Source organism: Dermacentor variabilis, chromosome 4 (assembly GCF_050947875.1).
Source record: "Dermacentor variabilis isolate Ectoservices chromosome 4, ASM5094787v1, whole genome shotgun sequence".
NCBI lineage: Eukaryota > Metazoa > Arthropoda > Arachnida > Ixodida > Ixodidae > Dermacentor > Dermacentor variabilis.
This window is the reverse complement of record NC_134571.1, coordinates 35,414,419-35,436,477: the sequence shown is the minus strand read 5'-3', so window position 1 is coordinate 35,436,477 and position 22,059 is coordinate 35,414,419. Positions and strand designations below refer to the sequence as shown.

At 44.1% G+C, this 22,059-nt stretch overlaps 1 protein-coding gene across 1 annotated transcript in view; it reads right to left on the bottom strand.

The window, feature by feature from the left end:
* The window catches only part of LOC142578930 (cell adhesion molecule Dscam1-like), a 348,188-nt gene that overhangs the window by 124,258 nt on the left and 201,871 nt on the right, over positions 1-22,059 (bottom strand). The window contains exon 4 of the mRNA XM_075688636.1: positions 16,718-16,879. Within this exon, the coding sequence (XP_075544751.1) occupies positions 16,718-16,879 (162 nt within the window). The remainder of the gene's footprint in view (positions 1-16,717; positions 16,880-22,059) is intronic.

Here is a 22,059-nt window from a genome sequence, read left to right as displayed (position 1 = left end):
CAGTGAAGGCGTATCCGTCACTCGGATTCCACTTTCCGCTCCATTTCAAAGTTCGATTCCGCGTACTATGCGTCTGCCGCGCGTCTGCAAACCTGTTTAATTTCGGCTGGCGTGCGGCTGTCGGTTCTCTTTCACAGCAAACATTTTCTCGAATCACCTGCTACATATTGCACGAGGAGTGCCTGCGTGAAGCACTATGGCGCAGACCGCGCAATTGCGCTCAGTTTTCACAGAGGCGAGTGTGCCGCCAACGCTCGCAATATATATCTGTACGCACGAGACGAGGAGATGGCAACACGCATACATTATCGTGTATGCGTGCTCCACAAAAGAAAAAGTTTTGTGGAGAAAACCACCTGATCGAAAAGAAAAAAAGAAAAATAACCGACATGATTGCTGCTACTGAAAGCTTTCAGACAACTTAAGCAACTTAAAGCTCAATTTAAAAACGATAGGTTATTCATAAATGCCTTGATTACTAATTTATTCACTTAACGTCAGCGTTTACAGTACAGTAACATTTTATTATTTTCGCAATATGTAGGGATTTCTTGGCGGCGTTTCCCTCTTGGAAGTCTGCACTCACCGTAATGCTGTGTTTATATTTAAATGACCCTACAAGTAAATTTTATTTGATGATTGCGTATTTGTGTGTTTGCATGACATTAAATGTAGTAACACTGAATTTCCGTACGCCACCTCATATGTTAGACCCTCTAATGTTGTAAGGCGTAAGCCTTTGGGCTCGGAGATGGCAGGGGCAAGTCTGCAACAGAGTATAGTGAAAGGCGATTCGAAGCTTGGTGCAAGAAAAGTATGGAGACCACAAACAACGGAGACTTACAAAAACAATGTTCCCAGTTATGGTTCACAACGTTTGATGCTGGGAAAATTTTGCGCTTAGAAAAAATCGGATAGGCAAGACATCAGGTTAAAATAAGAAGGGAGGTTGGTGGCACGATATACCACCCCTTTTCAAAGGTCATGCTCATAGCATGCATCCGTCCTGCCAAAAATAGAAAATTGCGCCAGATATTGTGACCGGGTGCCACGGTGCATATTGCGGTGATGTGTTATGCTGTATGCCTATGTACGTGACACTAGTATTGTGTGTGACTATGCGTTGACATGGCAGACTGTGCGAAAGTGCGCACACAAATAGTTTGTTGTTCTCTCTGTATCGTTCTTCTATTTTTTCTTTTTTCTGCTCTCTTGTCCCGCCTTTTCTCCTCCCCAGTAAACGGCAGCCAATAGGAGGTATCCTCCGATTAAACTTGCTGTTGTTCATGTTACCCTTTTCTCCATCTGTGTTGTTCTAGCGTAAATTGAATTCATGAAGTAGTAGTGCAATCCAGCATTTTCGTTTGGTTTGGGACGTGTCGCTTTGCCTATATGTGCTCCCACAGAAAATGTGGACAACAATTTTCGACAATCAATAAACTGAGTGGTTAAAGTAAGCTTTCTTGAAGTAGCGCTTGGCGCCAGTCGACATTCAGCGTAGAATGTTGCCGGCGGTCGAGGGAAGGCCCAAAATAACTGCATCCGTTTTTGTGGGGGCCTCAAAGCTACTTTGGATTTTTGAAGGCGACGTATTGCCGTTCCTGATGGCGGCGGCGGCCTAAGCTAACGCCATGGGAGAGAAACAACATAACGTGTCTTCTTTTCAGCCCGCCGTCGACAGGAACGCCGTTTTCTAGCAAACGCACCCACTTTTTTTAACTTTAACGAGCGGTCCTTAATCAGCTGTTTCAGGATGTTTTAGTTCATCTTCATCTAAGACGCTTATCTGAAGAAGCACCCGTAGGTACATGGTAGCTGCACACTTCCGAGTGCACTATAAGACATGGCCATGGGCGTAGCCAGAAGGGGTGGGGGCACATCGAGCACGTGTCCCCCCTCCCTGCCCTAGAATTTTTGGTGTACCAAGGCTCCAGGCATAAACGATGTACGACAAGACCCACCTGCTCCCTTCCCCTTGCTTCGGTCAAGTGCGTGACCGCCCTCGTTCCGAAAAAAATTGAGGTGCTCACAGAGTGAGGTTCTGCAGAACAGTCGCAGGGTGCCTTGCGTTTACATACTTTACATACGCCGTTCATATGGCCCAGTCTCCGTCAGGTGCGGCGTTGCTCGCGCCCTTGTAAGGCATGGTTCAACGGCACGATGAAAGTCCTATCATTACGTATGATGTAATGCAGTCGTCCTTGGAAAGCACATTGACGCAACCCGAGTTTCCAAGCTGGCAATACGCGCTTCAGTTCTGCAGTTCTGACTTGAGGGGTACTGATATAGCTCAACTCTAGGGACGTAATTATTGCTTAGCCGAACAGAAATTTGGGCGGTTAGTATTGATTTATTATGATGCACTGTAGGGTGGCGAAACACAGAAGAATCATGCGTAGAAATATTGACAACACACAGGCCTGCACTACCTCTGTGCATCGAATAGTGCCTCCCCAAAACCCTTCCCATCCTTTTTTCCCCTACGCCGCTGCAGAGTCTCAGGCTAAAATACGCTAGCTCACGCCTACCAGCGTTCTTTTAAAAAAGACTCTCTCTCTTCGTTCTCCTTTAAACTCTCTCTCTTAATTCAGACTCCAAGGCCACTGTCAGGGCCTTTCGGGTGGGAATGGTGGCTCCCCAGGCTCTACGTAACATCCAAAATGCTAAAGACCTCAAAAAGCCCTCATCGGCCTGGTTCCCTGCGCACCTTGGGACCATTGAGGGCGCCTCGCTCAACCCCAACGAGGAGGCGCACTCGGTTGCACGAGGTTTGACTGACCGTGGGCCGGTAACGCGTCCTCTCCTGGGCGACCCGAGCCTCTCTGCTCGTACAACGAGATCTGCAAGCATAATTATCTCTTAAGAAGACTCCTGCCTTTGCCGCACCTCCTCGCTGTGCAGTCACTCTCAGACTTCTACAAACAAGCACTTACCCGAGCCCCGCGCACTGCACACAATGTACCCCGAACGGTTCCCAAGGTCGGACTGCCCTCTGTGTGGTGATTACGCGGACTTCGAGCATGTCCTGTGGGGCTGTGCCCCTGCCGGTTCCCCCTTCACCCAAAAGCAAATGATGAAGCTTATTAAGGCTCAGGACCAGACCTCTCAAATTCTCGCAGTCCAGAGGGCCCGCGAGAGGACCGTCAGGTTTCACCTGATGGTTTCCGAGTGGGCCTAGCCACGTGACGTTGAGTTTACTCGCACCTGTTGCGGACCGAATAAAGTTGTTTCGCACATTCACTCTCTCTCTCTCTCTCTCTCTTTATTAATCTCAATCTGCAGGAAAGCCTCGAGCGTTGCTGTGCGTGTGCGTGTGTGTGTGTGCGTGTGTGTGTGTGCGTGTGTGTGTGTGTGTCGAGTGCTGGTTTTGCCGAGTGCGCCAGCACCAAGACCTTCGAGGTTGTTCCTCGGCAATTTAATACACACCCTTGATTTATTTATTTATTTATTTGTTGATTGATTGATTGGTTGATTGATTGGTTGATTGATTGATTGATTGATTGATTGATTGATTGATTGATTGATTGATTGATTGATTGATTGATTGATTGATTGATTGATTGATTGAGAATATACTGCCCGGGAAGCCCATGTGATCACTCGACACCCAAGGTAAAACATCAGCATTTTAAGGTAATGACCTCGAACATATTTAAGTCATGCAGTACGATATAGACTATTGCAATATGCTTGAGTTATTTAATTGTACGTATATATATATGAAAAGCCGTGAATGTGTGTGTGTATTCTTATTTGGAATGTAATGCCTGTTGTCAGTGCTCTTTGGTTTGACGGTTGATCTTCACGACTAAGATACATCAATCTACCAGAAGGATCAACAAGAACAAACAAAAAAACCTGGCAGGGATGACCGCAGGTGGTGTTCACGGTTGGCGTACTCTCCGATGATGAGGAGCCCACGATTCTACTCCCCGCTTTGCGCTTCACCGTAGGCAATAGCGCATCATAACTGTCAGTCAGTACTGTCCTCTCTACTCACCGTGTACAGCTGAGTGCTATCGCTGACGGCGTCATCCAGTCAGTTGCTCCGCTTCGTCAAGTCGTCGACGAAGGGAATACTTAATCGCGAGAACGGATAGCGCACTCAGGATACTTCGCCGTCCGGATGAGATTGATGGTGGCAGTAAAGCGCGAAAATGAGCGAAAATGCCAGAAGGCAGCCAAAGCAGAATGCTACAGGAGAAACACTTTGTCGGCTTTGATTCTCATTACTGCGGCCGCAGTGGTCGCATTTCTACGGGGGCGTAACGCAAAAATGTCCCTGTACCCTGCATTTAGTGCTTGCTAAAAAGCCCAAGGTGGTCCAAAATAATTCGTAGCCCCCTACTACGGGCATGCCTCAAAGTGAAGCATTAGTTTTGGCATTTCATACTTTTTTTCTGGTTACAATACTCTTAATATGGCTCCACATAGGCGCTCCATAAAACAGCGTTGCTCACATGCTATCCGAAACGACCAAAATAACCACGTGGATTGGGCTGATTTAGGGAATTCTATGCAAAACAGTAGTTTTCATTTTCATTACGTTTTATTTATTTAAACTGTGCTGCTCAGAATAGGGAGATCACGCCCTTTGTTCCAGCTATACTCAGGTATATTCATTTACCTACATTTCCCAGTCAAGCTATGCACTCTGATGATGTTAAACTTTAGTCTCTTCATATGCCCTCCAGTCCAGTTATCGGCCAATATCTCCACGGGTTCTTCAGGAAAGCCACTCAGAATAAATTAATCAATCGCTCAATCAATCAATCAATCAATCAATCAATCAATCAATCAATCAATCAATCAATCAATCAATCAATCAATCAATCAATCAATCAATCAACCAATCAATCAATCAAAGTTGTTTGTTAATATTCCCAGGAACAACCACGATGGTCTTGGTGCTGGCGCACTCGGCAAAACAATTCACAGGAAGAACAATGGAAGCTTACAGACACGCGCGCGCGCACACACACAAAAGAAGACTCATTTCGCGAATACATATTTTAACAGAGCATAAGATGTGTACACGAAGAGAATACAAAGCAAAAGTGGAAATAATAATAATAATAATAATAATAATAATAATAATAATAATAATAATAATAATAATAATAATAATAATAATAATAATAATAATAATAATAATAATAATAATAATAATAATAATAATAAATCAACAAGGAGGAGAAGGGCAGCTGAACAATTGTGAAACTATGATACAACAACGCCGAGCTCGGAAAAGCATAATGACAGTGAGTTATGAAAAGTATTGAGATTATGAGCGTAGGCGGTTTAAAGGCTCTGTATTCTGTGGCTGTGGACGGTTGAGTGTTGGTGGTGACAGGCAGGAACATGGAAAGTTCTGTGTTCTCTGGTGATCTTGCGCTGAATACGAAACATGATGTCGTGAAGCGGTTTGAAAAGAAACAGAAGGTCAGCGTGATTACGTCGGCAGCAAAGCAAGGGCAATGACGATAATCCAACAGCGCTAGAATACGGTCAAGTGTCCGTGTAAGGAAAGCGGTGATGATATTTGCGTAGAAAATTTTTCTGTACCCGATCTATGATGCCACTGTTGGATCTAGAAATGCAATTCCCGACGACCAACGCGTATTCGAGTTGAGGAATACAGATTGTTGTGTACAGCTTGCGGAACGGTGTAGGATAATTGAATTCCCTCGATAGTCTGCAAACATAATCAATAGAGCGCGTACGGCGCATTACAACGCGTTTAGTGTGCGCAGAGAAGTGTAACGTCATATCAAATAGCACACCAAGGTCATTGATTCCATGGACCATACACAATGGTACGGAATCTACAGAATAAGAAAACTAAATGCTTGCTGTTTTGCATGTGAATGTCATGACTATTATATCAGCAGCATTCAAGCTGAGTTTATTATCTTTGCACCATTTAAACAAACAAAACAGGTCCGACTGTAGGATGCGACAGCAATCAACGTATGAATTTCCTTAAATATATTGATGTCATCGGCATATCGAATTAAAAGAAGAATTCCGAATAGCGGAAGAAATGTCATTAACAAAAACTTTAATAAAGGAGTCAGAAAATAAAGCTGCTTTAACATTTTCTTAGTTTGAGAAGCACTTCACATGTTCTGGTACCCACCTCAAAGCGCAAGCATTGATATCCCGGCCTTCAAATGTCTACACCGCTGACGAAAAAAAAAATTGTTTCAAAATTGCACGTTTCCCGCGTACCAATGTAAGATAGGGTTAAAATGAGACCAGCTGCGTCTGAGTTCCCAGCGTTAGAAAATCAATCAACGCTTCGACGTAGCTAGCAAGCTAACAACGAAAAACGACTAACAACGAAAAGAAAGAGGTCTCTCTGATCTCGAACGGCAAGGCTAGCCAAAGAACCATTCGCTTTACCACGACAAGTCTGCGGCGCTGAGTGCAAGGAAGTTCCGGAAAGCGCGAGCACTCAGGTGGAGAGAATCACACGAACAAAGAATTAACGAGCACGCGAGTCCAGCAGCGACGAGTCTGCCAAGGAGGCAGAACCAAGCGAAGAGTGCGGATTTCATTTCGAGAACAGCAGAGTTGTTGCCGAGCGCGAACTACGTTGCCCTGGCACCCAGTGGAGAAGCGAGAGGAAGAGTTGAGAGATTTCGCACAAAACGTAAAGAAAAGATAACGAGCGCGTGCATTGCTAAGATTTGCCAGGATACGGTGCGCTGCGAGAGGTATCGGGAAAACAGAGTTGCCCGGGCTCTGGCAGCCGAGCCAGTCAATCGCCTCGGCGACCTCCCCCGAGGAATGGGGCTGTGCCGGCCAGGGCGCAGTCTTATTAATCAAGCTCTTCTCCCAGGCATCCCCTTCGGCGCGAGACTCGCCTGGGATGCCGCGGAGGGGGGGAGAGTGGACAGCAGAAGACGAAAAGAGGGAACACCGCGCAGTAACCTTCCGCTGAATCCGCCGCCGTGTATAGGCGAGGGCGCGGTGAGCAAGGGCCGATGATAGCCCCCGCTCTCCTGCAACCCACTCGTCACTCAACCGTTGTGCGGGCGCGAATTCCTGCGCAAACGATGCCGTCCATCGATTCCCAGCAGGCGCGGGATCGCCTGGGAGTCCCGATGACGGCTCCCCACTCCCACGCTGCTGCTTGCGAGGAGCTTCGCTGTTATCCTTGTGATTGCTTACCCCAGTTACTTCTTGCCTTCACCATTTCCTTGCCTGTCGTTTAATGCCACCACTTCTTGCGAGTGGACTGCCTCTTTTACATTCCTCGTGCTCCGCTCCACCATTTTGTCCCTTGGTCATTCTTGGCTCGGAGAAGGCAGCCATCGGCGAGGTAGAGACACGACGGATGACTTATGTGCGGTCCTTACATTCTCCAGTCGTTATGGAAAGGCCTGAAATGTTTCGCTGCTCGACGATATTACGTTATTCCTGTAAATAATCGTTTTTATGCAACCGGTGTTGTAGTTTTACTTTGGGCGCACGGATAATTTTATTGCAGGAAATGGTGGAAGGGCAATCAACAAATTGGAATGAGAATGCGAGTGGATTTCCCACCAAATTACGCTGCCTTCTTCGCGGACTATTATTAAGAAAACAGCTAAGGGATGTTTGACACGCTTAAGATAATACGCTGCGGGAGAAATATAAATGTTTGTCGATGATAGAGTTACCTGAAAGGGCTGCCACAAGAGTGAATATCATATAACACATAAGTCATTCGCACGTTGATTGACATTAAAGCAAAAACTAATGAAGGAAGCTTGGTTTATGCGCACAGAAATATCTGACATTATATATATATACGCAGCACAGAGACGACGAACTTTTTGGAAGACTTCTTTTACTTAACGTTTTCGGCTGGTGGACCAGCCTTCGTCAGAGTACAGTAACGCATGTACAACACATACACAGCGTTAAAGGCACTGTATCACCAGCTGAGGGCGCGCTATCTACACTGACTAGACCACACACTACGCATCACAAATCATTATCATTGCGCATTATAAATGATTGTCCATGACACGCATTTTGGAATATACAAAAAATGAAATGCAGATGTGTTCACGATACAATACATACAAACATGACTCTCAAGTAAGTGCCAACGGTTACAATGGTTATGTGTAGTGAAAACAAAATGACTTACACATGCAGATACAAAGGTGTGATGTTTGGCACATGGCATCTCTAAGCGCAACCTCGAATTATCTAAAAAAGTAATATGTTACGCGTACAACTTCGAGCCACAGCGACATACGTCAAAAAAGCCACATGTAAAATAAGAGACAGAAAAAAGCGCTGAAATCATGTGTGTACACTGTGTGGAAAGTGTATATTTGTGCTCAATCTAAAGTTAGACAGGTTAGTTTTCCTTTGTTTTCATTTATTCCAGACGAGACAGTGTTAAATTTGTGAATCAGGTAAGATTCGCGAAGCTCGCGGTCATGGTTGGTGCGGAATCCAGATTCGAGTATTGTTACTTTGAGATTATTAAATGAGTGGCCCGGCATGTTAACATGTTTCGAGAGTGGTAGATTTGGTTGGGATTTGGCATGTGACCTGTGGTTGTTAAAACGGATCCTGAAAGGTGTTTCAGTCTGGCCTATGTATTGCATGTGGCAAGTGCCGCACTCGAGCAAGTACACTACGTTATATGAATCACAGTTGAAACTGCCTTTAATAGTGAACATGAATTGGCTGGCTGTGCTGGTGGCAGTTAATGTAGGCGTTATATGAGCGCATACTTTGCAACGTGGTTTATTGCAGCGGCTGCAACCGGTCGGGTTAGAAGTGGCGATTTTTGAAGACGTTAGTATGTCACCTATGTTTTTCGAACGTCTATACACGACACGAGGTGGCTCAGGAAAAATGGCTTTTAACCTGTCGCTTTGGGTAAGAATGTTATAGTGTTTGCGGAGTATGCCTCAGACCTTAGGGTTAGATGCGGAATGTGTGAGTATCAAATTAGTCGACTGGGAGCCACTGGGCTTGTTTGTGCCTTTAAGAAAGTCCATCCGGTCATATCCTGCCGCTCGGTTTATCGCGTCATCAATCATCTTCTCTGGATATTTACGGTTGAGAAGTTTCTTTTTGAGTTCCTTGCAACAAGAATTAAAATCGCCTTCTTGGGAACATATGCGCTTAAAGCGCTGTGCCTGGCTATATGGAATCGCAGTCTTACAATGACGCACGTGGCTGCTTTCAAAATGAAGAAATTGATGATTATCAGTTGGCTTTTTGTAGAGTTTTGTGATTAGGCGTCCATCGGCAATGGTAATCGTCATGTCAAGGAAGTCTACAGATGACGGTGAGTAATGATGTGTGAATTTGATAGCGGGGTGTGCCTGGTTGAATGCCGCAATGAAGTTTAGGAGTTCCGTTTTGCTATGCGTCCAAATACAAAATACATCGTCGATGTAGCGCTTAAAGTAGATCGGTTTTAGTCGTACACTATTAAGGAACGCGTCTTCGAGCACTCCCATAAAAACGTTCGCATAGTTGGGGCCTATTTTAGTTCCCATCGATGTCCCACTAATTTGTATATAATGAGAATTATTAAATTCGAAGTTGTTAAACTCGAGAACTAACTTAAGCAGAACCTCGAGGGTTGAGCTATCAATCGGGCTACTACATTGGAGGTGTTCATAGGATTTCAACACAGCCTGAATGCCACCCTTTGGGGAATATTCGTGTAGAGGGAAGTGACATCCATCGTTACCAGAAGCGAGCCTTCGGGAACGGTTAGATCTATTCTGTCATTAAGAAAAGCATTAGTATCCTTAATGAAAGAAGAAAATGTGGCTGGAATAAATTTTATTAGACTGTCGACGTAACGAGAGATGTATTCTGTGACTGTTCTGATGCCGGATGCAATGGGACGGCCTGGATTACCTGGTTTGTGTATCTTGGGCAGCAGGTAAAAGCGCCCTTCTATTGGACTAAGTGGGATCAAGGAGCGTGCTGTTTTATCGTCGATCTTCTGCTTCTTCACCAATGCTTTTATGGTCTCCTTAATGATGGAAAGGAATTCGTCGGTAGGATCACAGGGAAGTTCTTTATAAAATGTGCCGTCAGATAACTGTCTTACGACTTCTTTTTTGTAATTTTCTTTTGTCATTATCACGACCGAGCCACCCTTGTCCGCCGGTTTAATAACAATATCATCGCGCGTGCTTAGGCTTCTAAGAGCATCGGATTCGCTAGTGGAAAGATTTCTCTGGAATGGGGCGCGTGTCTTGTAGGTGCCGAGCACGTCGCGAGAAACAGCTTTGATATATAGGTCCAGGCATTTGTCCCGTTGTGAGGCAGGCGTCCAGTGTGTCACGGACGGTATAGCTGGGTGGTCCTGCTTGCTGCTAGCGCGGCCATGAAAATATTCTTTGAGTCTTAAGTTTCAGGAGACGTTTTCAATGTCTTTCATTAACTGGAATTCGTCGAAGCCCCCGGTGGCTGGACAGAAATTGAGGCCTTTTGAAAGAACCCTTTCTTCCGTAGGCAGAAGCGCAACATGGGAAAGGTTAACTATGGTAGTGCCCGGGTTGGTTGTCTCCGGCAATGCTTTAGCAACTGGGATTACAGAAGTTGCCGAACAGGTTTGTTTGGTAGAGTATGTTATCGCCGGGACATTGTCCCGTAACAGTTTCCGACATTTTATTTTGGTTAACGCGTTCACCTTTCTTTCTTCGTAAACATGTTACGTCGGGTCCTGCGTGCTGAACTTTGAAGAAAACCCCTATATATATATATATATATATATATATATATATATATATATATATATATATATATATATATATATATATATATATATATATATATATATATATATATATATTGCTAAAATTTGCGTAAATAAACACTTTGCGAAAACATTGACGTATGCCCGGTAGTGGTACAAAAATAATTATCTGCATTATTTCTAACTGCAATATACGTGCTATTTTGCTTAGGAACATATGATAAAGCATACTCTGCATTCCACAGACACAGTCTGCACGCAATAACGATATACACAGCACTACATTTAAGTTGCGTCTCATGTTGTAACAAATGACCAATAGATTTATTCGCCAAGTTCTTTAATAAATTTTACACAAAATATGTGTGTAAATACAGAAAACTGCATGTGTAAGTGCACCACCTGATCATTACATAAGCAGCTCGTGCGCCAACATCTTTTATTAGTGTTCGAATAAAATGCAAGTAGCCAGTCGGCTTATGGACACTGTCACACATTGCCTTTAATGTTCTGAATTTTGGCAAGAGTCCGATGGTGCGTGGAACTTTCGCACAGCAAACTTTGCGAAAATGGATTCCTATTATGAGTCTGTTTCTGCGCTGCTAAAAATATACACGTGCATAAATATTACCCCGAACGCTACTGTTGTGTCATGAAGCTTTTTCCTCCGATTCCTAATGGATTGGAAATCCAAAGAATATACTGCACAATAAAAAGATTTTCCCCAAGAACAGTTCGCAGAATTATGCTCAAATTATGCTGGCTTTGGGAGCGGCATTGGGCGCAAGAACAGCAGGTAATGGAGCGTGTATCGTGGTCAGAAAGTACAAAAGTCGTTAAAGAGAACTTACTTTCTTTTTAAGCTAAAAAAGAATAAATAATAGGGACACAAGAAGAGAACACGGTTCTCAGGCGTAAGATCTTTACGGCTTTCAAGCTTATCCAAATTGCCGCAGAAGAAAAAGATAAGGTAGCAAGATAAACGCGACAACCGTTCACGTAGCAAAATACGCGAAGAGGTTGTGTCGTTAACTTGGCAGCACAAGGCAGCGGCGAAGTTTTCGGCCTGGACTACACGGCTGTTGAAGTCAAGCGGCAGGGCGTTGAATGCTTTGTATAGTGAAGACATGGCGGCGCGATAATGCCGGTGAAGGGACCTTCTTATGCCCATCTTAAGGAGCACGAAATTTCGAGAGCAATCCTTAACCCTTGCACCACTGTGTTTTTCACAGACGTTTGCTACACCCGCACGCTCAACTAGAATTATCAGAATATAGACCACAGTGACTCCATTTTTTTTTAGTGGGAAGATGAGAATTTTCCGAGAAACTCCTAATGCCTATGGCAGCTGTATTCAAAATTTGAGAGTAATGTAATAATGCGTGCGCATGCAGTTGCCATGATGCCAGTACCCGCATAAACTGCAGCGACATAAGATTCGAAGAGTTTGCCTCTTATTCCTCCGTCTTTGCTTTATCTTTCTCCTCCCCTTATGAAATACACACACAATAAACTTCTTTACTAAATGATTTGAATGCGTTGTGAAAAAAAAAAATTGAGTTTTAAACGTATGTGTCGTGAGCCTGATGACGGGCGATGGCTGCCAACATCAATGCATTCCAATGCCATCGCACCGCCGTACCTGCAATGCAAGAATACAGCAGAATGTAGTAACAGGACATCATTCAGGAGCGTGGTACTGTGGTGGGGTTGCTATGTCACCTGTGCAGCTTTTCTTTTTTTATTTGTCTTATTTTTTCAGAACTGACAGCGAACTAGGGGAGTACTTTATTTATTGACCCCCGGCATCCAGACACTCAGTAAATGTAGTATTTAGGAATTACATTAGGAAGGAAGGAAGGAAGGAAGGAAGGAAGGAAGGAAGGAAGGAAGGAAGGAAGGAAGGAAGGAAGGAAGGAAGGAAGGAAGGAAGGAAGGAAGGGAAGAAGGAAGGAAGGAAAGAAGGAAGTATTTAGGATAGAAGGAAGAGACCACGTACATTTAAGGTGCCGATGAAGACATTCTTCCAACTAATACAGCGTTGCCTGGTCCCCCAAATTCACTTCCTCGTCATGCGCATGATTTCCGACACCGCAAGTTGTTGTCTCTTGCCGTTCTCAGAACGTGGTCGATACCTTTTCTTTGACGAAGACATATGTGCGGGTAATAAATTGACGACCTGCTATATCAGAAGCCAATAAGCAATTTATACACGTCTTCTGGAATTATGCATACTATGGTCACACGTGAACTTACCGCGTTTTAGTTATCTCAGTTCTTAAGAAATAGGTGCTTGAGTTTCAACCTTTTCTAATTCCACATCCCCACAATCATTAATCATCAGCAGAACCTCACGGAAGTACGTCGCGGTCTTACTTCTATAGTATACATGAAGGCCATCGCATTTTGTTTGGGAAACCTCAATTACAATGCGGTAAAACCGGGTTGTTGCGAAAGCAAGATCAGCAATAAATAAATAAATAAATAAATAAATAAATAAATAAATAAATAAATAAATAAATAAATAAATAAATAAATAAAACACGCACATAAAAAGGAGTAGAAGACGCGTTGCCTAACTGGCCTAAAGCTGCCGAAGGCAGAACAAGCTATCCAAAACCTTTCTTGGAGCTTCGCACTCTTTCATCCATCTTTCTCCTGAAGTGCCGCTTTCATCCGAGCTGAGTTAAGCGTGATCACAGAAAAAGGCAGTGACAGCAACCCATATAGGTGGCCACCAAGTTTCACCGTAGCGTTGTGCCGACGCAGAGACAAAATTTTGCGTTGTCACAAAATCCCCTCGTCATACTACGTCGCACAGCAGGCAGACATGTTAGGTAACGAAACACAAAAGGATCAGGAATTCGTTGATTCCACAGAATACCGATAAACGAACAAAAAAAAAGGAGAAGGATACATCAAGTACGGCAGGGTATTTTTTTTTTCTGTGAGCCTTCTTTCATATATATATTTTTTTCTGGACCACTTATGTTACTTCTTTTTTTTTGGCGAACGATCGTTTTCTAGAAGTGAACGCAGTCTTGCTCGGCATGTCCGAGGCTGCTTTACAAATCCCCGACCATCTATCAGCATTCCGGTGGAGTGCGCGCTCTTAAGAACCACGGGCGGCACTGAAGCGGGAAGCATCGCTTTTCGAGCTCTTTATCGCACGTCTCTGACGCGTCGCGGCGGCGTTGCTTTCGCGCACACGCGCCAGCACGACCGCGACGCTTCCGCTTAGCACGCGGCCACCAGTAAACGAACTTGGAAAGAGGAAGCGCTACTTTCGCAAATAAACAGAAAACAAATGACACGACTCAAGATGGTACAGATCGATCGTGCAGGGAAAAAGAACGAGTGATACTTCGCAACACAAAAGACAGTGAAATGTCATGGAAAATAGACAGGACAGGCGGAGTCGGTGGAAGGACTGACAATAAGCATTATTCGTGGTAAACGATAGTGCTTATTATACTGCTGCCATGCGCTGCCGAGTAGATTGCCTATACTCCTCGTCGGTCACGCGCTGATCTTAACAGGGCGCGCTGATCTTAACAAGGTAGAACTTAAAATACTCATTACAAAGGCTTTTAGCGTTAAACCGAAGAGGCTTATAATGGGGATTACGACGCGAGATTTGACGTACTAGCCCAACACTTCTGAAGCCTTTCAAAACTGGATGCATAAGTGGCACCATTGGAGCGTCGATCTAAATTGCGTGTAGTAAGCGTGTGAGCAGCACGATAATGCGGTGCTTCATTATTTTAGTTGTCATTGATAGCAAAGCATCTGAGGAGCAAGTATACGTTTCATAAATTTGACTGCCCAGATGAATTCGACAGGAATAAGGGTCTCAAACAACTGCGGTTTTCAGAAAAGAGCTTCCTTTTCACGCACGTAAACTTATTTGCTTTTCTCCAGACAATGCCGTAGAGGTTGTGTTTCCTTCTTCGTCCATGCCAATCGACGCCCGCAATACAGCACCGCTTGATGTTCCGGTATTCAGGAAGCCTCACAAATCAACAGGCGCCGAATCGACTGCTGTAAATAGTCTCATTCCAAATGCGATGCTCAAATGAGGCCCGTTCCGCTCATGGAGTGCTGGGCCAGGAAACAAGAGGCCATTGTCGCGCAAAGAAAAGGCCATTTAGACCCCACTTCGAAACCGTGGAGAGAATTGATATTCGCAATTGCTTTCCCCTTTGTTGCGAAACATCGCCTTCCGCGGCTCGCTCCCAATTCAGCTCCTGTATGAAGAACGCGGGAAGAAAAATTATTCGCCAGTACTCAACTTAGAGCAATACGCTTTACGGTCCGCGGCATTGACTATTCGAAGTGACTGGAACTGCGTAGCTTTGTTGCAACCTTGATTTCTTATGCTCTCATGGCTGTGTTGGTGATGGCATAAAATGAGCTCTAAAAACGGGGCAACAGCGTTTTTTTTTAAGTTCGTTTGGCTTATCTGAGACGAGAGTGGTTTATGAGATTTGTTCTTGAAAGCGCGAATCACATAATAAAAGTTGTTAAGAGATGACACACGTACGTGCACAAGGAATACTCGGTTGTTCCTAAATTTGCATAAAAATAAAAGCGGCGTTGTGCTATGTCAAAGCTATTTCTTAAATCGAATAATTATTTAGCAAGTTGAGATGTTAACGGCACTTTTCTTACCTTGCAATTGAGAAGTAAGCGTTATATTTACTATGTATTATTACGATACTTACACCTTCTTACGATACTTACTTAAGACATATTACATCTTCCAAAACTCAGTTCAATTACTAGCCGGTACTAAACTCGCAGAATTGCCGCGTATGGCGTGTGACCAATTGAATTCTTGATTTGTATGCGTTTGCGCTCGTTTTGAAAGCACGTTTTGTTTTTACTTACGTATTTTTCAAATAATATTTCGACTTAAGTTCATTACCCTTGCATACAGTCTCTCTATGAATGCTGTTTTCTTTTTTTCTGCTTCTTCAAGGCATCCCAGTCATTTTCTTTTTGCTTTGTTCACACGCGTAAGCTTGAAAATGTGGTACTTCGGACGGTGTGTTTTCCGAAGCTAAACATACATCAGCAAAATATAGTCCTTCTTTGCCTCAATTAGATTTTGAAGAACCAAATGCTCTGTGGCCGTAATGACGGCACAGACCAATTGCTAAAGCTTTTTGATCGCATGTATTCAGTAGCAAAGCAAAAGAAAGAACCTTGTTAAAGACAAAACGTTATACGCTGTACCATAATCCCATATGATTCTGAACACTTAATTCGAGCTTCGTATACATAATCAGCCGTAGTTCATTAGTGAATTTGGCATTGCGCTGCTCAGCACGAGGTCGCGGGTTCAAATCCCGACCACGGCCGCATTTCGATTGGAACGAAATGTGAAAACGCCCGCGTAGCGTGCATTGGGTGCACATCAAAGAACTCAAGGTAGTCAAAATTCATCCGCAGTCCCCCACTACGGCCTACCTCCTAATCAGATCGTGGTTTCGGCACGTAAAATTTTATAATTTAATATTCTTTAGCTATTTTGTGCAGGACCCCATCTGATCACATGGGAGTTTATTGACGGAATCCTGCTTATTCAGTAACTGACATGGTAATATAAGTGCATACCACACAACAGCAAAAGAATCATGGGGTTTAAAGTGCCAAAGCCACTTTATGATTATGAGGAACGCCGTAGTGGAGGACTCCAGAAATTTAGACCACCTAGGGTTCTTTAACGTGCGCCCAAATCTAAGCACACGGGTGTTTTCGCATTTCGCCCCCATCGAAATGCGGCCGCCGCGGCCGGGATTCGATCCCGCGACCTCGTGCTCAGCCGCCCAACACCATAGCCACTGAGCAACCCCGGCGGGTCAACAACGGCGAAAATGCTCTTCTGTTTGGCTGAGCATAATGTCGCGCTGACGTGACGCAAGCCAATGTATTCACTCGACAAACAAGGGTTAGGATATATAGGTAGAGCTCGCACACCTTTCTCCAAGCTGCTGGTGATGACAGTGCCGTCGTCTCGTATCCACGCGAAGAATTCCAGGAAGTCACGCACGAAGCTCGGGACGCTGCAGCGGAAAACTGCGGTGTTTCCCGCGATGACGAACTCGTCGTACACTTGTGGCTTGTACGGGTGCTGCACAACTGCAAGAACAAAGGCGAAATCAAACAACGAGCCTTTTCATTTACGCACGAATTGCGCAACCTTGCTGTAGGTATTAAAGCACAATTTATATTGTGAGAATTTGCGATAACATCACCTTCATTATTACCAACGTCGTCCTCATCATCATCACAACCGTACTATACGTCATTTATGGAATGGAGGCTTTCTCTTGAGAAATTTTTTATTCAGTAGCGGTGCAAGTGACAGAACACGTATGTAATCAAATAAGCCCTTCTTCCATTCCTTTAGCTTGTCCTGTTCCTTACGCCATTAATCCGCTTAGCTCTAACGTGTACCAACTAGCACATGTTAGTCACTAGTTTGTTGTTCTCACCCTGAGACTTTCGCTTAGCATTGTACTGTGTCAACTGCAATCAATTTCTGTGTGCAGATTTTCTGATCTCGTCGCTTCTAAATACATGCCGCTATGGAATGTGTTTCCCTTCTTTTTGACACCCGTTATTTCACCCTGGTAAGCAGTCGGTTATCTATCATAAGGTTTGCATCACCTTAGCTAGAACGTCATCCATCTGTGTTAGATCTTTAGTCAATATTGCCGTCTTCCCACTCCTTATCATCACATCTATCAATTTCTATTCCATCCGTTGTCCTGGCTTCATAGTCCTGGCAGAATACAGTCACTATACAGTTTAATTTTCTAGGACACCAGCGTATTATGCTTGGTGGTTGAGTCCTTCGATTTTCCACTTTTGCTAACTTGAGGTTCATGCATTTTTGCATTAATTAAATTTGCGCGCACTGGTCCATAGTTATCCTTGCTTAGCATGTTCATACAAACTGGCTAACTTCTTGAAATACATCAGATCGAATTAGTGTTGTTAGAAATAGGCTGCTGAAGGCCAGTAACCCCCACTGACGCCCGCAGTATAATAGTTCTTAAGTAATCGTGTATGTTGTAAGATGCAGGGATTCAATCAGTCCTCTTCTGTTTCTTGGTCCTTTTTTTAAGTATTAGGTGCATATGTTCCTAATCCATAACAACGCTATAGCCACCAAGAAGCAAGCATGTAAATTGAAGCGCGAGAATTCGTTCATTTCATTCTGATTTCGGCAAGCATAAACAGAAAAAAAAAGATGTTTATACATAAGAACGTGGCACTGCTATTGCTTCGTTTACAGACAGCTAATGCGCGCGTTGACTAGAACTTAAAACGCGCGCAAGAAGCGTGCCAGCTGCCTTTCACCTTCTGCCTATAAAACAAGAAAGTAAGTGAGAAAAAAAGAAACCAAGAGAAAGGAACATGCAAGAACCGACTAGAAACTGCCTACGCGAGCATTTTGCCCCCAGAAGCCATAAAGAAGAAAAAAAAAAAGAAAGCGGGACATATATCGCTAAGTGAAGTCATTTGGCTGCCAGCACACAGCGCACGACAGGCTGCAGGCGCGTTGTTTCTCTTCACGCGCCATTCGGCGCGATCAATGGCTCGGCGCTGTCGATATCCATAGTGCCTTCGCCCGACCCGGTAGTTACAAAAAAAAAAAAAGAAAGAGAGAATGCTCGGCGCGCCGGACACGGCAATATAATGCCGCGCAGATGCCGTTGCGCTTTACGCTTACAGGCCCCGAGACGACGTAGAAACAACGAGTTAACTTGTACACATAAAAAGGTGGGCGCCGACAGAACCAGCTGTGATCGACAGGCCCCGGGCTATGCGCCATCAGTGAAAACTGCTTCGCCGACGAAAATATGACTCGTCTTACACTCATTTCTATTGTACTTGCTCGTAGTCTGCTGTTTCGGCTGGTTTTCGTTTCGCGCTCAGTGTAACAGTTGCGCTTTCGCTGCAATACTGTTCTCATTACTTCTTTCTTCTCCAATCCAACATAACAAGCCTGCTTTCTAAAGACCTGTACAGCTTACGGCGTGCCTGGAAGGACGTGTAAAGAAAATACGTGGCTTAGCCCATGCTTTTGCAAGCTTCCTTATTTATATTTTATTTTTTTTGATAAAGGGGAGGAGATTAGTAAAGAAAATGTTGAAGGTGAAATCTTTTCAATACCTGATGTGCACACTGTGCTCAAGCTTCACAAGCGATTGTGTGTTTGTAATCGCGTTTGTAATCGTGTAATCGAATTTGTATGGCCGTTCTCGTTAGTCAGAAAAGCACACCGCACCATTCTGTATACGCCGGATGCAAAATGCAAATTCGTACTCTGTGTCAACGCGTGTTACGGGACCAGACATGTCGTGCTAAACAGCAGACAGGAAGTCACTCTGACTAGTGAAATTTCTGAAAGGACTGTTGTATACCTTTTCACACTTCTGGAAATAGAAACCTTTATGGAACAAATAATCAGGGCATGAGCTAGTGATTCCCTCAATTTGTAAATACAAGGTAACGGAATCCTCACTCAATATCACATATAACGCTTGCAACACGTGGGTTCATTTGTGGTGGTGTATTTAATACATCCAGAAGTTAGACGACAGTTCGCCTTCTCATTTCGTCATTCGCATATGCTGGGCAAGATAAAGATATCATGTGGAATCTTATTGGAAATAGAATGATGCCAAAAGAAAGAAGTAGAAGAAGAAAAAAGGTGGAATTGTAATTCGCAGTGTGCCGCTAAGAATCTCTAGGCGATTCAGTTCACCCGACCACTCGAGCAGGCTGTCAGGAAGTCAACCTTCCTCACTTTCAGGAGTGGCGAAAGCAGTTCCGTGTGAAGCGCAAAAGATAGCAAGCATGGCAAAACCAGCTACGAGAAAAGCTTCCTTCACTTCAAATAAATAGGTGTCCTTTATAACTGAGCTTGAATAGAACATGTCATTTCATCGGAAATTTTCGATGACGAGGGTGTGCGGCCAGAAGCCTTCTAAGAGCGCAGGCAACGCTGTTCATTGCCACGTTGGGATCCGATATGTTCACAGAGGTGTGCGTACGAGGCGTTGGAAAGAGATAAGCTTTCCTGATAAGTGGTCCTGTTCACTTATACCGGGCGTTTTATTTTAACGTTAACGGGATTTTCGCAAATCTACTTATTCAGCTGGAGTACTCGAGCTGATATACATTACTTACACTGTAAATCAGTAGGCATAATTGGCTAACTAACAAAATTTTACAATTTTTTAGATAATTAATTTAGCACATATATTGCAAACACTCGAATGGAAGCCAGAGATTTCACAAGGCCCATCCACTTGGAACGAAGTTTAAAAGTAGCACCAGTTCTGAGATGACCGCACTCAAACATTCCGCGAAAAAGCACTGTTGTTCCACTTACTTATTTTATCAAAACGCCTTCTGATTCTAGTTAGCTCGACAGTTACTGGCATGTGAATGGAAATTTACTCGCGCATTTCGTAGTGAACTTTGGGAACGCTTATCTTAAAACTGATGCCATCCTTAAAATTCGTTCCAAGTAGATATGACTATAAATGTAACCGGATACAATCAGTAAATTGCCATAGGTAACATACAGTAACAACCCACGCATAACAGAACAGAACAAGGAAGTATTCCCTCTATAGAGCAGTGCACGCAAGGCCACGCGAAATGACGCGTCAACATTATGCTTGGAGCAACGCATAAAGAAGGCGCATACAGTATTCGAATAAACACGAGAGGGCGTAGTTTTGTGCGCAGTGGCTACAGCTGTTGCTGTAACATGATTAGCCCAGAGTGCCGAGGCGGCTACGCGTTTTTAACACAGTAAACGAGCAGGAAGTCCTGGTAACGTAGAGACGTTGACAATGAGAAATACTGGTGCGAAGACGCCAGAACCGAAAAATGCGGGAAATTAACACAAGGGAGACGAGACGGCGCTCTTCCCGTCGCGTACGTTTCTTACGTTTTGAGCAAATATTACCGGAAACTCGTCTCTCGTTAACCTCCCTCCCTTTCCTCTCTCTTTCTCTCTCTCTCTCTCTCTCTCGTGTTTTTGAGCCACCGTTCATTATGTCAAAAGGTATGATCTCCCAGCCAAAGCGACTCTTTTAATATACATCACAGGCATTACTAAGACGTGCTAATATTTTGAACATGAACGGCGCGCATCTCTAGCAGAAACGTGTGCGAGAGAAAAGAACGACACTTAGTGTTGACACCTGAATGAAGCGAAGCTTTGTTTGTGTGCAGAACGAATGGTAAAATTATGTTTATGTGTGTTCTCTCTAAGACTGCGCAAAGTGTCCTGCAAACGTCGAACTTTGGACTTTTGGAAATGTGACATTTGAAGTCTTGGAAATGCAACGCCAAATTTTTTTTCAATGGTCCAGTACGTTTACTTTGGTGCTACCAATGTTGCGGGGTGCAGCGCTTCTCGTTAGTTCCCATCTAACGTCACCTGTTTCTTGTAAGCTTCACATTTCACTTCGAGCATGACCTCTTGCTTTGAATCCTCCAAAACGAATATTTTACGACACTTCATTTCGCTATTCCCAACGAGCATCTGCTCAATCACGGCGCCGGGTTTCGCAGTTTAAAGAAGCCTCTCCTGCTCTATAGGCGACGCTTCTTGTGGGTCGCATTCTCTACTTCTGTAAACAAGCGTCTTGTACCAATCTTCGTGAGTGAATTAGCACTATCTTCAACTCCATCTGGTTATAGGAGCAGTAACTGGACGCATCAATTTATATAGAAACACCAAATAATGCAATGCTACTCGTCGCCATGCACACTCTCCGACTGCACGAGCTACTCGGACGAAACACCGTCGCTTACGTGCAACTCTTTCTCCTAACGCACCTGTCACCGCTCACTTACCCCGGCCATTCTACACATAAGTAAACGTTTTTGCCCTCAGAAGAGCTGCAGCGCAAACAATGTTGGCTTCGGCGACAGATAACCTCTGAGCCAATTCGGTGAAAAACCATGCAACCGTCAAGTATGCGAAAGGCCGAAAGAGTAGGCAGACGAGGCTTCGCTGTAACACTGTCTTTCGCAAAGATTTAATCACAAAGGCGAAAAACTAGATTCCACTCGAAGGAGTAACTTTTTCATGTCTAGGTGAATACCAGGCACTCGGCGAGAGAGTGCGTCCTCGCTGTCTTTTCGTTTTGTCAAAACTTACGAGGAGATTAAACTACGGCAGCCCATGTGAAAGCTTGGGCGGGAAAGAACAATAAGAAGTGCTGCATGAACTGCTATTCAGAAGCTGTTATACCATGCATATCGTTATGTTATTACTATTAAGG